Below are 16,959 nucleotides of genomic sequence, written 5' to 3' on the forward strand. Positions count from 1 at the left end.
GACAGAGGTCTTCAGGTACTCTAAGCTGTCAGTTGAACTATGGACAGTTTATACCAGCTGAGGTTTGTTCCCCTTACATGATAGCTAGCTCACCTAAAACTTACACTATACATGTTGCTGCATGGAACTCAGTGCAAACCAGCAACTGAGTAATTCCCCATCATTTCCAGTGAGTTTTGCAGCCTGTGCAGAGAGCCCTGTGGAAACCTGGACATTATCTACCAGGTTAAAGTTTGGTATGTGTCTAGTTATACTTAGACTGCAATGTGGACATACAACTGGTTTACCCTATATGGTACAGAGATTATAAAAAAGAGTTGACACACTTCTGATAACAAATACAAGAGGAAGCACACTCCTACAGTAATTTAGAAAACCAGCTAATACTTAGTAATTTCATACAGACTGATAAACAGTTACATTCCTGCATACTAACCATGTGTATTTAAAGCGTCACTCTCCAATAATGACCTAGATGTCTCCTTTGGACTAGAATTTCAGTCCCACTCACCTTCATACTTCAAATTCAAGTAGTATGAATTTAAACCTCTGAAGATAATGCATTTCCCAATAATATTTCATTCCATTAAAATACAATAGTGAAGCAGACCAGTAAAATCTACTTTGTCCATTTTGCAAAATATAACTAAAAATAATAAGCAGTGATCATATTTTGCATGCCACTTTTTAAAAAATTATTTTCCATTCTCCACTAAGAACTCAACAGAAACTATGGTTGCATAAAAGATACTCACTGTGTTCTGCTACCAACAATCATCACCTTCTCTCTTTTATGCCAGTATTCTTATGGCTTAGATTATTATTTCTCTACACTTACACTGTTGAATAGGAATCTACTAACATGGAGGCAAAACATCTTTTAAAATAGGTTTCTAAATGTCTTATTGGGCATGGTACCTAGGCATCTGTCTAAACTTTAAGCACATAAGGAGTCCATGGGTTTCAGTGGGATGTACGTAAGAGTTCACTGACTTCAGTGGGGCTCCTCATGCACTAAATGTTAAGTATACCCCTCCATAGCTTCCTGTATTTAGAATAATAGAAAGATAGGTCTGGAAAGGACCTCCAGATGTATTCTGGTCCAAACTGTCTGCTCCAAGCAGGTTCATCCCAGTCTAAACCATGGCACACAAGTGTTTATCTGGCCTATCCTTAGGATAGAGATTCCACAACCATTCTAGGTAATCTGTTCCAGTGCTTAACTAAACTTATTAGCTACAGACTAAATAGCCCCAACTGTGTCTGATCTTTCTTCCAATATCATATTTTCTAGGTAATAATTTCTAATATTTTTGTTGTTTTCCACTGGACTCTTTCCAGTTCATCCACATCTTAAAGTGCAGTTGTGCTTATATAGATTACTATTTTGTTATAAGGAGCTGAATCATACATTTCTTACAGTAACTATAAAGGCAAATTTCTACTTACTAAACAGTTGGCAATAGAGGACCTGTAAACTTCTCTTCATGGTATCATCTGGTCCTGCTTGTCCACCAGTTTATTCATGATTCTGTCTAGGAAATAAAGAGAAAATTGTTTATAATTTATTGAGAGACAGATGTCAAAATTTATTTTCCCTCTTGGCTATGGAATCAGATGCAACAGCAGAGAACAATAATTTTAACTGATAAGAGAGAACCTGTCTGCCAATACTAGAGTTTATACTTTTTGTCCATGCTCCAGAAACAGCATATCGGTCTAGTTTATGGCAGCAATCAAAACGGTAAACATAATACTGAGATGAATAATGAGGAACACACATCAGAAGCATTAAGAGTCCTGTGTTGTGATGGTGACTTGACACATCATTGTTTGTCCATTTCATATGATTCCTACATGTTTTGCTAGAGGTTCACCACTGGAACAGCAGGGCTAGGGAGAGAAGTTACAAATAAACTGGTTTAAGTGATCAGAAACTGGCCTAAACCTGTAACAGAACAGAAGTACAGTGCACATAAGCCAGTTTCAAAACGGCTGAAACTGGTTTAAGATAAACCTGCTTGAATGTAGTATCAGACTTAACTGATTTAGCTCAAATGGGTCTATGCATTGTCTGTCCCAGAACCTTTGCCAGTTTGGGTTAAATCAGAGTCCCCTAGCATCCTGGCATGCTCTCTGGCTGGGCTGCGCTGTGCTGTGCTGTCTGCTTCAGAGGGCAGGTCTGGCCCCACCCCCCTGCTTCCTAGCTGAAGTAGTGAGGTCTGGCTGACAATGGGGGGTGGGGGTGAACAAGCCCAGGAAGGGATGCATTCCAGTCTATGGTAGGGGGCTGCCCCCCTCCCCAGGCAACCCATGGCTGGGGTCTGGGGCCAGAAGGAGGTGTTAGACACCCATTTCCCCCCACTCAAACTTACTGTTGGCTGCAAAAGTGGACTACAAATCCCAGAGGCACCGGGAAAGCAGGAAAAGGAAGTGATAAGCAACCCTGCAGAGTCTTTCTGCTGTAATTCTGGACTGCAAATCCCAGAGACCTTGGGGGCAGCAGTAAGAAGTGACCACACAGCCAGAGAGCTGTGCTCTAGTGCCCCCAGGCTTCTAGCCTGAGTCAGTCCAGGCATGTGGCTGCATTTCCTGAATCAAAGGTAAATGTCTGTTCAGTTCGGTTTCAATTTAATCTGTACATCTTAGACTAACCTGCAAAGACTGAATTGATTCAGCCTTGGGCTTTTTGACTGTCTGTGCCTAGCCCAGAAGAGCGTTTCAGATACATAGAGTGTGCTTGTATTTAGCACTGTAGTATCTTGACCCTGAAATCCTCAAGCTTGAGGTACAGATGTTACTTGAACAGCATGAATAGGATGAGATTTGCATCAGCTGCCCAGCTGAGATTCCCCTAGTAGACAGGAGCTCCCAAATGGAGAATATAATAACAAAGGACTGGAAGAGGCCATTGTGTCTAGTCCCCTGTGTTTGCAGGCACTTAGTATGTAAGGTGAATTAATGTTTGGGATTTCCAATTTTCAGCTGGTCCACATTCAGATGTTGTAGTTTATATTAGCCCATCAGCCACTTTAAAATATGATGGGCTACAGTTGGAGAAGTCTGAGAACAGTGGAGCTAAAATTCATTCCACAGCAAGTCACTCTTTCTCCAGAACTGAGAAAATCTTGATGCAGGAAAGAACGTGGCTCACACTCCTTTTAACTGCTAGTTAGGGAAAAATTGGAGGGAGGAGAAAGCAGGGAAAAAGTGGTGAAAATATTTAGTAACATGTCCCCCTTTCCCTCCCAGGCTGAACACTACTGCACACTGGCAAAGGGGATTTGAGTAATTTTTACAGCATGCAATAAAATGCATCTGGTTGCAAACTGTATTTTAATGTACTTCCTGAGATAATTTTCAATTACAATTTACAAATGGCAACATTAAGAAATTAATCAATTACGTTAATATTAATCAATCCCATTAAGTCAGAAATAAATTTACAGGATATATCAGAATAAAAAAGCAAATATGGTCCCAAAATATTGTTGTGAATAAGGCCATACCAGGTATGCAAAGGCAAGAAAGTATTCAAATTCTAACTTCTTAGTTTTGTAAGACAGCATTCATTAATGACTTATAACCAATCAATGGAAAATTACACAGGGAACACTAAAGGCAGTCTCCAACACAGCACTAAATAGCACTTGACATTGTGTAATTTTCAGTTCAACCTTTTCTTAGTTTTATCTCCCAAACTACTCAAGGCATTTATGAGTTATTTCACCATGGTCCCATAAAAATCTTTTAGAGCTTATTTAAGAGGCAATGATCTTGATGGCTTTAGATATACAAGCTAAGCCAATAAATAGCACTTCTCCACTGAATAAATGCCAATGAGTGTATAAAAACAGAAGAAACACATTTGACTTGAACATGGAAGTCTCCAAGGATTGTCATGTTTATTGCTTCTGCAGTGGAAGATAGAAGAGCTTCTTTGTGTCATCAGCTACAACTATTCATATACACAAATGCAATGATTGATTTTGGATTCTTCCTCATTTCTTTGCTATTTGAAAATAGTTTGAGTAAAATGCAGAGCTATTTCCTGTCATGTAGAACATGCTTTCTCTCCTAAATTAAAGTTACAATTTTGGCATTTGCTTTTATTTATTTATTTATTGTTTAATGACATTGAAAATAGGCTCGTGATGATTTTGGTAAAACCCAGTCATTTCATGAAGACCCATAAAGATGTTTATTAAAAAAAACAAAACAAAGCAAAACAGCAAGTAGAGGCATAGTTTTGTACAAGCAGGTGTTTTACTACAGACTTTAAGAGAAGCAACTTTAAGCCCCACAGCCCTATATCTGTACTCAATTGGGTGCATGTGTGTTAGACATTCTACTGCACATTAATGTGGTAGACTTAGTCTAATGCACATTAAGTGTCACAAAAATGTTTTCATTTGCACTAATGCGCAGTAGCACCAATTATTGCACATTAAGTTAGTACCTGTTATTACAAGTACCATAATTACAGCGCATTAATGAATGTATAGATGTGCTCACTGAAGTCAAAAGCAGGAGACCTTAGTCTTTCTGCATATGTAAACATCACACAGTATGCCATGTACAAGGTAGACAGGAGTGAAAAAAAATCTGTGTTTAGCATAACAAAAATATTTGCAGAAAGAAAATCCGGATTACACAAGTTGCCTATGGATATGTGGGCTTACAGACATGCCCTCTTCAGAGCTTCTGTCAAACAGAATTATAAAACACTGACCAATTTAAAGCAAAGTGGTATAAGTAAAAGAGAAAAAAGATGCAAAAAACTCCTCAACTGCAAGCCTGAAATCAGTATAATGTGACAATTATTTTGAATTGTGTTTGGCCTTTGTGATTTAATATCATATGCTTTTGACTGCCTGCTGGAATTTATTTGCATTTCTTTACTATCTCTGTTATATTTCTGTCCATAGCATTTAAGGGTTTACTGGCTGTAAATTCTACCATGGTGTGTATACTGAATTATATACTGTTGCGTATGTATTCAGATAGGGTGGGGTTTTTTCTTTTTTATTTAAATGGATTAGGATAAAGCATTCCACTCTAGGTTCCCAAAAAAAGGTTTAGTCTGAAATCTCTCACCCTAGTTTTTCTGTTGCCCTGACTTTAGAACAATCTACATTCTCAGCAAAGCTTACACAGGATTCACAGGATTCTTTATAGCCAACAGAGTAATGCTCTATAAGTCAAATTCTGCCTTGAGTTTGCAACCCTTTACAGTTCATTGATGTCCATGGTGAGAGTCAGGAACAAATTTGGATACATGAATGAAAAACCCAGCACAGGGACACTGCAGCATTTGCAATTCATTGGGCGATGGGTTTATTTAATTTATGGTGGAGAGGAAATATGTGCAGAATATGAAAAGCACTAAATAGGGCAAAAAATCTGCAAGGAAATGGCTTTTTCTAGGTAGACTGTCTTGTATGTTTGGAAGCCAAAATTATCTTGAAATTTTAGCCAGAGTACTGATGAATTTGGAAATGGAAATGCAGCTGATTTTCCAAACAGAGTGACTGATTTAGAAGCTTTGCTTACGTTAAGTAGTGTTTGTTCAGAGAAGCAGTATCGACTGTCCAAATCAGAACCAGAAATGGGGATGGAGAGAAATATGGAATGAAAAAATGGATTGGTTTTACATCAACCTAAGCACCATGTGCAACAGCTCTGTACATATAATACATTCCAGCATTTCAAATTGCTTTGTCCTCCTAAGCAAGTTCAGAATCTTAATTTTTTCAAAAGTGAACAGCTACGCAATTTCAAAAAGAAAATGGCATGATTAATTTAAACTTTTATTGATTGCTTAACTAAAAGTTTAAATACAAAAGTGACTCAAACAGCACTAAGAGACCAATGGAAAAGCAAAACAAAAAACCGATAAGAAAATATAAGCTGGAAAATTAAATGTATATAAAGACATGGATACACAGTTCTTTATACACGTACACAATGTATATGTACAAACACACTCAATTATTGCAAACATTGAGGATGGTCCTTGAGTTATGCAACCTCCAAGTTGTGAAAGCAGTATCTATGGTTAGTTGCATGGAATGCTGCAGGGGAGACCTGCAATTTGTGAGGGCATTCACGACCAATGACTTCTATTTTTACAGTCAAAAGAAAGTCATCAATCAACGTCACCAACACAGCCCTGTTCCCTCTCCTAAACTGAAGACTGTTTACCAAAGGTATATGGACATTGGCACTAGCTAAACTGAGACAGAGAAAGCCCTTAGCAAATTTTTCTATTATTTTATCCAAAATGGGAGACGGCTCAGGTGCAATGTTTTCTAACACAGGGATTCTGATATGCAGCTAGATGCGTAACTAGTTGGGCACATAACATATACTGAAATCTGTACAGAGAAGGCCAGTTTCTGATCTCAGAGTGACGTAAGCTTAGAGTGGTCTTAAGCTGAAGCTGGAATGAACTGATTTTAATTTTACAAACCAAGTAAAATGCATGTAATAAACAGACAGCATAAAGAATACAAAATAAATCAGACTTAAAACATTCCTTAAGGTTTAAATAATCTAAATTAAGTTATGAAAACATGGATTTTGTATTCATTTTAACTTTAACATCTCTTTAATATTTTACTGAATTTTCCTAATATTGATTTTCTTTCCTAAAACATGGGTTTTAAGATATATTGTATTTTAATATATGATGAAGCATTAGGAGCTCTTCACAGGGTGTGAGTGGCTAGAGAACAGATTTACAACAAGATTTTTAAAAACATGCTTAAACCTAATAAAATTTGGTCTGATAAAAGATATCAGATTCACCCAAATAACCTCGTCTGCCTATGTCCTTAGACCAACATGGCTACAACCTACACCCCTGTAACATGGAAGATATCAAATTCAACCGTTTGAAATGGAAACTGTACAACATGAAAAAGAGAGAAGCCAAACTCAACAGCGACATATTTTCTATGCATAGCAGCCCAGCCTCTTGCTTCTTTACTTTTCATTCCATCCAAGAAGAGCACACATCAGCTGCTGAAACATCCTTAGCCTGACAAAGGGTTTTTTAACCTGAAAACTTGCTTAAAAAATTTCTCCAGCTATTTCAGCTGGTCTAATAAAAGATATCCGATTCACCCAAAGAACCTTGTCTGCCTATGTCCTTAGACTAACACGGCTACAACCTACACCCCTAAACCTAAGGGCATTTTTACATGTGCTCTGGGAGTGGGGGGAGGGGACTTTAATTAGAGTAGCTCTCAGAGCTGCTCTAACTAAAGTGCCTGGATCGTCTCATGTATCAGTGTCCCCATCGTCATTTTGAAATGAGGGGATGCTGATACACGAGACGCGGAGGCTGGCTGGAGTACACCAGCAGGCTTGTCTGCTCTGACACACTGTAATTACAACACATTGTAGCAGGTTCCCTGTTCATGTGTAGACACCCTATGTCCCTAAATCCAATTAGAGGCCCCTAAGTAAGGGGACTGATTGTTGGTAGTTCTAAGTACCAACAAGCTCCATTTATGCTCTCTTATGAAAACAAGGAAATGTATTTAGAGGCCTAAATATGTATATCATGAGCTGGTCTACTGGTTTAACTAAATTGATGCAATTAAATCAGTACTAGTTTATGCACAGACATTCTTAAACCTGTTTCAGAGGCTAGGGACAGACATTCAAAAAGCATGAGCCTGAATTGATTCCATCTTTGCAGGTTAGTCTAACCTGGCTAGGCTAAATCAGTTTGTAAGCAGACAGACATGCCAGAAATGCAAGCACATGCCTGCAGTGGCTCAAGCTAGAAGCGGGGGGGCGCTAGAGCAGTCCTCCCTTCCTTCCACAGATCTGAGCTGAGGGGGACATGGCCAGACCCATATAGGACACTATGATTAAGGAGGGGTTCCCCCCCTTCTGAGGAGCCCAGCAGGGGATGTTTATCACCCCATTAAGAAAACAACAGAGGGACATTACCAGAGGGATACTATCTGTTGATTCTGCCTTTGTCCCATGTGCCACAACTCAGAGGTAAATCAATTAAGTCTAATACTACATTCAACCAAGTTTATCTCAAACTTGTTTCAGCCATTTTCAAACTGGTTTATGTGCACTGAACATCTGTTCTTTACAGGTTTAAACCCGTTTCTGATCACTTCATCTGGTTTATGTGTAATGTCTCTCCCTAGGCAGAGTGACTTATTTCCATTTACCTTGATCTATTTTTAATAGATCAATGAGGGAGTATATGTAGACAAAGCTATTGGAGGCTTGCTTTCAGGCAACTGTGCTTGAATATGGTAGGCTAAACATTCTCCGTCTGAAAAGGACCAACATCCATGCCCAGCCCTCCATTGTGTAGCTCATGCAGGATGATGAATAGATGTGTGAAATCCCTATGGACAGCCAGCAATGTCGTCTTTCACAGTAAGTGATCCCCCCAGTGCCTCAGCTAAATTAAAGAGGACAATGAAGACATAATGATGAATAGAAGACAAAAGAGTCCAATGGAGCTGACAGCTCCCGGAACATCCAGTCATTTATTATGTCTGATGGGGGGGAAAATACCAACAGTGTCTTAAATTAAGAAAGAAATGAAGGAGAATAGAAGACAAATGTCGAGACAAACCTAACAACCAGTGGAGAACTCTCTTGCTATTGTGAGTCTGTCAAACAGAAACCAGCAGACTGAAATAAAGAAAGTGAAGAAACAATGATGAAAAGAGGGACTAGGCAAATAGGACTGACAATTACAACCCAATTAACCATCCAGATGTAACATCGAATCTTCATCGTCTTGTCTTTTTCCTTCTATAGATCATTCAGGAAGAAAAAGCTGCTGATGAGAACATCAGTGATGACTTCCAGCTATGCTATACCTCAAACTGCAGAGTGTACAAGCATGAAGTAAGACACAAGGGACCCCCATCCCAACCTCCTCTATTCATCCTACATGGGGTGAGAGACAACTTTGGCCCCTGTACTTCCAGGGTTGTCAAGTGTCAGACTCTAGCATAGATGCAGTGACAGAGTCATTTTCTAGATGGATTATGGCCATGCCCCATCTTCACAGTGGACTGTAAAACTGTCCTAACAACACAAGGCAGGCCTATAAGACTGCAGCAGCAACCACTCACCTACTGATCAAGGAGAGGTAACATTCTCAAAGGCTGTCAGTGTGAATTTCTGCATTCCCTGCTTCCTCCACCCCCAAAGGAAGCAACTCTAAGTCACAAAAGAGACTCTTCGATAAAAATTGGAGTTTTCCTTGACTTCCTCCCCTCCACAGATTCACTGGTGACGTGTAGGAGGTGCACATGGGTGCATGTGCACCCCCTGAGATTGGCAGCGCACCCCCTACAATTGGCCGCTGCCGGCAGTGCCTGCAGGTGGTCGCTGCTCGCCACCCCCCATCAACACTGCCAGCAATGTCTGCAGGTGGTCGCCGACTGCCGATTGGTGCTGGCCACTCCCCTGCCCCACCTTCCCCCCCCCCAGCTTGCCACTGCCATGACCCTGCCACTGCCACTCCCTACCACCTGCGGGCAGTCACCGTGCCCCCCGCCAGCCTCGAGGGGTATGCATCATTCAAGCACAGATTAATTGATTCACATTGTCACATACACTGCAATTAGCATATTTTTTGAAGGATGCCTGTTCCAGCAAGACCAGAGCACTTAATGCATCCAGTGCACAGGGGTGGTACACATTTGTCACTGAGTCAGTACAGCCACTCCATTATTCTTTTTTGTATCCCATTCTTCTCCACCCTCCTTCCACCCTGTTTTTGCTTGCCCAGCGCTAACACAGTTCACCTGTTATTTTTGCATACTTGTGTGATTTGTTTTGTTTTGTTTTGGTTTTTTTGTTGTTTTTTTTTGGGGGGGGGAGAGGGGGGTTGCAGCTTTGTCCAGCCATTATTTTGCAAAATTTATATCTGAACCACTTCAGGAAATGCTAGTAAAAAAAGATTATTAACTTGTGGCAATGAGGTTCCTTGCAGCAAGAATTGTGTTCTTGTTCAATGTGCCTGATGATTTATTTCCCACTGCCAGAACAGGGCTATATTCAACCAAACAGTATTTTCCACCTTTCTCTAATGCATGGAATACCAACTTCTTTGGCATCTTTACTTCTCCAAATGTTGAATGCTTTTCTCTTCAGCTTCTCTGAAGCCTTCAGGCTGGATTTATACCTGCTGGTATTGACATGAACAATTTACATTCCTCACACAGCAGAAAGGAACTCTCTCCTGCCTTCTTCACCTCCACTAAAGAAGAGCAAACAACTCTCAAGTCTTCTGGGTTAGGGACAGAAATTACATATAAATCAGTATAAGTCATCAGAAACTGATTCAAATTGGTAACACAACTGAAGTTTAGTGCACATAAACCACTTTCAAAATGGCCCACACCAGTTTAAGATAAACCTGGATGGATATAACATCAGGCTTACCTGATTTAGGTTGAATCGGTTTATGGAATTTCTGTCCTAGATTCCCTTCAGATTACAGTCACCCCGCATCCCAGGATGCTTTGCACCTCCCCCGCAACCCCTCCCAGGGTGGGTGGGCTGGTCTTGGCCTAAGCTGTCTGCTCCAGCTGAGCAGGAAGGCATGTTCTAGACGCCCCTGGCTTCTGGCCTGGGCCACTGCAGGCATGTGGCTGCATTTCTGGAATCAAAAGTGAATGTCTGTTCACTTGCTTATCAGTTCAATCTATGCATCTTAGACTAACCTGTGAAGACTGAATCAATTCAGCTGTGGGGTTCTTGACTGACTGTCTAGCCAAAATGGTAGTTTTGATTATACTGATATATGTAAAGTGTCATGACTAGAGTTGTTTGGATTTTTTCCCCATTTTGCTAGCAAAGAGCAAAACAGCTTAGACTATCTGCAAAGATTGAACTGATTCAGCCTTGGGCTTTTGCCTGTCTGTACTTAGCTCTGAGGGCTTCTTCAGAGACCTGCAAATACTGATTGCTCAGGAAGGTGCAATGTCAGTGAAGCACCAGTCAGACTGCTTCATCCTGTGGTTTCTAATACTGCCTGACTAGGAGGTGGAAACAAGATAGGTGTAGGAGGTATGACTTTCCAGGAGGAAGACAGTAAGGGAGACAGTTATGAAATTCAGCCTTGTGGGGATAAACACCAAATATTTAAAGGGAATTCAGCATGGGCCTCTGATTGCTCATTTAGGTATCTAGAGATGTTGTCGAGACACTAGGGATCCGTTTGACTATACTTGTCAGGCATGCCAAAGATTGCTAATAGAAGTTCAGGATACAGTGCCTATGGCCTCTTGTGGTAGTTCAGTGGTTTGGGCTTCAACCCTGTGTTCAGAAGTACAGTGGCAGCATAACAATACACATGAATGAAAAAAACAATAGGACGGCTGCTCTGCAGGTACAGCAAAGCAGCAGTTTAGCACTCCTGCAGGCACTAGCAGCCAACACAATGAGCTGCTATCAGGTTGCTCTGAATTCACAGGACTTGCACTGTATACTACAGCAGGAGCTCCAGCTCCAGCAGGCCCCTAGCATGACTGAGCATTGCCAGCCAAAGCCCACTTTACAACAAGTCAAGATACCTTACTTCCCTTAAAAAATGCCTGGAAGGATATTGCCTAGAACGGTTTATAAGGAGGTACTGACCTATTTTTCTCACAGAAAGTGAGAGCACAAATCCAGGTTAAAGTCAACAGACTCTGTTCTAACCATCATGTACTCCTGTGGAAATCTGAAATAACTTTATTAAGGTCACGGCTGTTATATAAAGGAATAACCCAAAAGAGATTCAGGCCACATGAGAAATGCAGGTGCTGAGAACCTTTGAGCTGACTACATAGAGAAGCTCACTGGCCGCTTCAAGTAAAAATTAGTTTTAACTCTATCAGCAGCTGTTGAATGCTACCTGAAGAGAAGCACAGAGAAGGAAAAGAAGCAGACAGTAGCCAATACAGTTTCTCCATGCTTCAATTCTGGTACAGAACGTTTCCCTGCTAAGGGAAAGCAACTTCCCCAGTTTTGGAAGCATAATTTTTTTTGTCTGGCTGGTCCCACGCCCCACCCCCCCAGATTTTCTACTAGATGTGTAGACAGTGCAGCCAGCAACACAACGGCAAGTGACAGGCACCAGTCAACAAAACTGTCTCCCCTTGGGAAACCCCAATGGCTCCCAGTGGAGGAGTGCCTAAGGGTGGGGTAGTGGAACCCCCTAAGTGAAGGAAATGTCCCCAGAAAAGTGAATGAGCCAGAATCCTGTTGGCCAATGGTACCCACACTACTGGGACCCCACCCACCCAGAAAAGACGCAGTTGTCGACACGATAAGGTGGGCACTTCCTTCAACTCAGAGTGGTGTTTCAGCTAGAAGCTGCAGCAGGCCTGTACTAAATATCTTGACCTTTGTCTTACCATTAGTCTCTGCCAAGAGAGAAGGTGGAGGGCCCATGGTGACCCTTTCTTTCTTTGCTCTGCTTAGATGTACATGTCGAAGGTCTGTGCTCAATGGTTGCTTGTCCTAGTGGGGAAGGACCCAGTCATTTGGCATCAGCTCAGATATCCAAGCAGACCTATTTAGGGGTGGCTTGCTTGCTCCAATCTGGGGAAGGCCCTGGAAAAGGTGGACTAAAAAAAGCTTCCTTCCAACTTCTTTCCTGGCTCTAAACTAATCATCGCTTGTTGCAACATTCACACTATGTTAACTGGACTTGAACTGAAAGACCATGAACTTTGGAAAACAGCCATACAGAACCACATAAACTAGGTGTGGATATTGCAGCCCTCAGTGAAACAAAACTTTCAGAAACTGGATTCCTAGACAAAATAAACCAGGACTTCTACTGGTCTGGGAAACCTGACAATGAACCAAGGATATGTGGTGTCAGATTTGCTGCTTCAGTGCATGTACTCCTCTGGTTTCTATCAATGAGAGGATCATGAGGCTGGATGTGAACACAAACCTAGGAAGTAGGACTCTTCTGTCCATCTACAGACCAACACTTAACTATTCCAAACAGCAAAAAGATGAGTTCAATTCCCAACTGGAACAAATCATCAAGAAAGTCCCCACAAGGAACAGGCTTGGTGTTCTCAATGATTTCAGTGGCTGTGTAGGTAAGGACTAGGTGCACTGGGGACATCACTGGCAACTATGGCACAGGTAGCCTCAGTGAAAATGGCCAGTGTGTCCTGGAGCGTTGTGCCTCTTGTGAGCTGATAGTCTTGAACGTCTATTTTGCTGGCAGCAGCTGCAGCAATGTCAGATGTAAGGACATTGGCATCAGCTTGACCTCATCCTGATGCATCACAAAAACATTCATGATATACTGCAAGCTACAGCAGTGCATAGTGCTGATTGCTACACTGACCATGCCCTTATCAGGGCCAAGCTCTAATTATACCCTAAAAAGATCCATCATGTGAAGCCAAAAGGCAAACCTTGCCTCAGCATCACTAACATGAAGGACTCTGACACTTGTGTAAAGTTTCAATGTGTGTTTAAGCGTGTTTCTGAACGTAGTCAACTTGATTTTCCTGATTCTGAGACCTTAAGGGAAAATTTCAAGAACAAGACACTGGCTACTGCCAAGGATGTCTTTGGAACAGCAAAGAAAAAACAACCTGACTGGTTGGCAGCATCTTGACATCTGCTTCTCCCACTCATAGAAAAGAAAAAGCAAGCTCGCCTAACTCTACTTCAACAACCACCTAAGTCCAGAAATCTCAAGTTTAAAGAGGCTATGGCTGCAGTCCAGAAAGCCATCAGAGAATGTGCCCAGAAGTATTGGCAAGACCCATGCAAAAAAATTCAGATCTGCTTTGAAAGAGGGAATTCTTTGTGGTACCTGTGGAGGAATTAAAGAGGCACTTGGTCCAACTTGTAAAAGGACTGCAAGCCTGAAAGTAAAAGTCAGTACCATCCTGACTGACAGGCACGGAAAACTTGACCAATGGACTGAGCATTACAAAGAACTCTATTCAAAAGATGCCATTATTTGTGATACTGCCTTAGCTGCCATTCCCCAACTTCCAATGATGCAGGGGCTGGACCAAACACCAACTCTCAAAAATGTAGAAAAAGCTATCAAAGAGACTGCGCCTGAGAAAGCAGCAGGCAATAATCAGATAACTCTAGAGCTCCTAAGGGCAGCTTGTGAGCAACATTCATGCACTTCTCTGCACCTGCTAGGAAGAAAGCCATATACCCCAGGATCTGAAAGATGCAAAGATAATTATACAAAAATAAAGGGGACAGAGCAGACTGCAACAACTACTGAGGGATATCTCTGTTCAGTTTGGTCATCAAGGTGCTTGCAAGGATCCTGCTGAAAAGACTCTAAGTCCTTGCTCAGACAGTCTACTCTGAGAGCCAGTGTGGGTTCAGAGCTGGACGCTTCACAACTGACACGTCCTTCACACTGCATTTGTTGCAAGAAAAAAAGCCATAAATAACAGTCACCTCTCTAGGTAGCGTTCGCCAACCTACAAGAGGCCTTTGACATGGTTAGCAGGAATGGCATCTACAAGACCCTGTCAAAAATTGGCTGTGAACAAAAGGTGGTCTCCCTAGTAAAGGAATTCCATGAGGGAATGAAAGCAACCATCCAATATGAAAATGAAACATCATCTGAGTTTAGCTCTGATACTGCCATAAAGCAAGGCTGCGTTTATTGCCTACCGCCTTTGGCATCCTCCTTTCTATCCTTCTTAAGTATGCTTTTGGAAATGATCAATCCAGTGTACTAACTGAATCAAGGGTGGATGGCAGCTTGTTCAACATCAGACAATTTCAAATCAAAAGGTATGTCACCCAGTTCACTATTCAGGATCTGCTCTTTGCAGATGACATGGCATTCATTTCCAACTCACCTGATGAATTGCAGATCATGATGAACATGCAGATCTCTGATGCATGCATCAAGTTTGGCATGGCAATCAGTGTCAAGAAAACAGTTGTCATGTCACAGGGCACCAACGTCCCACACAAAATCTCTGTTAATAACACAGGTCTGGACAGCATAGACTACTTCTGCTATATTGGCTCAACCCTTACCGGCTTGCTTAGCCTTGACAGAGAACCTGATGTGAGAATCGGCAAAGCCTGTCACCTTGGAAAACTTACCTCACATGTCTGGAACAACAAGCACTAGCCCTGAACACAGAAATGTCCATCTATCAGGCTTATGTCCTCAGTACCCTCCTTTATGGCTGTTAAAGCTGGGCCATGTACTCCAAGCAGGTTGAGGAGATTGAACAGCTTCCACCTTCGCTGTCTCAGAAAAAATCCTTGGAGTCACTTGGGACCAAAGGATCAGCAACAGTGAGATCCTTGAGAGGATTGACCTACAGTCTATGCAGACTATACTGGACGTTTGCAGGCTTTGCTGGCTGAAGCACATGGAAGACACAAGAGTGTCTGCTGAAGGCTGTGCTCTATGGCCAACTCAAGAACTGCCTGCAATGCAGAAGTAGGCCAAAGCTCCAATACAGTGATAAGGTAAAGCAAGGTCTTGAGAAATTCAGCATTTCTACTGACAGCTGGGAGAACCTTGCTCACAAGCGCTCAGTCTGGAGAAGCCAGGTCAAAGCTGGTGCAGTCACTGCAGAGAGCCATTAGAGTGCCCAGGCTGAGGCCCACAGGTGAGCCAGGAAGCAGAGTGTGCTTCAACCTCTATCTGATTAGTAGACCTATAGCCACTATGGGTTGCTGCTAGTACATCAGGCTCTCACACCACTGCCAAGCACCATTAACTGACTGACTTTGTTGTATCTCCTTTCATCTGTCAAGATGTTGGGTGGCCATGCTGCATTTTTTCAATTTTAATTTTTTTTTGGGGGGGGGGGCGGAGAGGGGGGAAGGTGTGTGTATATGAATATATATGGTATTTTGTATAACATATCTTTCACACTTCTAGTGCAATGAACTCATTCAAATGTTCAAATACGAGGAATGCTTTCAAACAGAGTGCTGGAACACATAGAATAGTTTCCCATAATGGAAGCATGGAGATCCTGATCATCACCAGAGACATGGAAATGAATCAAGGAAAACACCCTCAAGGGTAAGGAATGGAGCAAAGGTGCAAGGCAGCATGACAACAGCTGCAGTGCTGACAGAGCTCAAGAATCTTGTATTAAAACCCTTGCTATCATCAGAGCTATTAGCAAAAATTTCCCAGACTGTCAGCAAAAATCTCACAGGCCAGTCTCTCTCTATCACACACCCGCACTTCTTGATTATATTGGCTGATTATAAGACAAGTCTTAGAAACAGAGCTAAGAACCAGCATCAAGCATACTGAATCAACAGTGCAAGAAACTTATTTGTTTATTTTGCTCTTAATTATTCACCATTAGCAAATCCTTTTGAAGGGAACTCCAGTGGGAAAGGAGAATGAACATTAATTACTATCACATTCTGGTTGTTCTTCCCCCTCATTGCGTGTGTGTTTGGAGAACAATTGGCTAAGAATAATAAGTTCTTGCTGAAGAGTTGCTCAGAGTCATTATTTGCCCTAGTAGAATCTAACATGACCTAAGAAAATCTTGTTGTCTGGCAGCATCTTGGCAATGTAATCACATTGCACTGAAGCAACAACATTCTTTTACTCCATTCTTTTTCTAGGGCAATGGACACCAACTTGTAACTTATGAGAATTATGTCTCCAGAGGACCATCTGATATGGTTCATACCCCACAAAGATATGCCCTTGCTTTCCTCTGACTTATTTCTTCGGATTAACAGGGACAGAAGAAGCATGGTGAAACTCAGTACTGTTGCCCATGGGCCAGCAAAGGCTGTGAACCACAGCTCTAAACATCACTATTTAAAGATATATCTCCATATTGTTGGTTTGACTTGTGTTTTGCTGCAGTTGTCCCAGGCATAAGTGGGCTTTTCCACTGTTACCAATTAATTTCAAATGAATTAATCATCTGGATACCATTACCAGGATATTATGCATCAAAA

At 41.6% G+C, this 16,959-nt stretch overlaps 1 protein-coding gene across 2 annotated transcripts in view; it reads right to left on the bottom strand.

Moving 5' to 3' along the window:
- Nucleotides 1–16,959, bottom strand: part of TMEM108 (transmembrane protein 108) — a 263,786-nt gene that overhangs the window by 132,540 nt on the left and 114,287 nt on the right. For both annotated transcript variants that reach the window (XM_090046365.1, XM_090046366.1), the window contains exon 2: nucleotides 1,450–1,535. In XM_090046365.1, the coding sequence (XP_089902491.1) occupies nucleotides 1,450–1,489 (40 nt within the window). In that variant the 5' untranslated portion in view covers nucleotides 1,490–1,535. The remainder of the gene's footprint in view (nucleotides 1–1,449; nucleotides 1,536–16,959) is intronic.

This window comes from Crocodylus siamensis, chromosome 5, assembly GCF_052110815.1.
Source record: "Crocodylus siamensis isolate JL-2025a chromosome 5, ASM5211081v1, whole genome shotgun sequence".
Classification (NCBI taxonomy): Eukaryota; Metazoa; Chordata; order Crocodylia; family Crocodylidae; genus Crocodylus; species Crocodylus siamensis.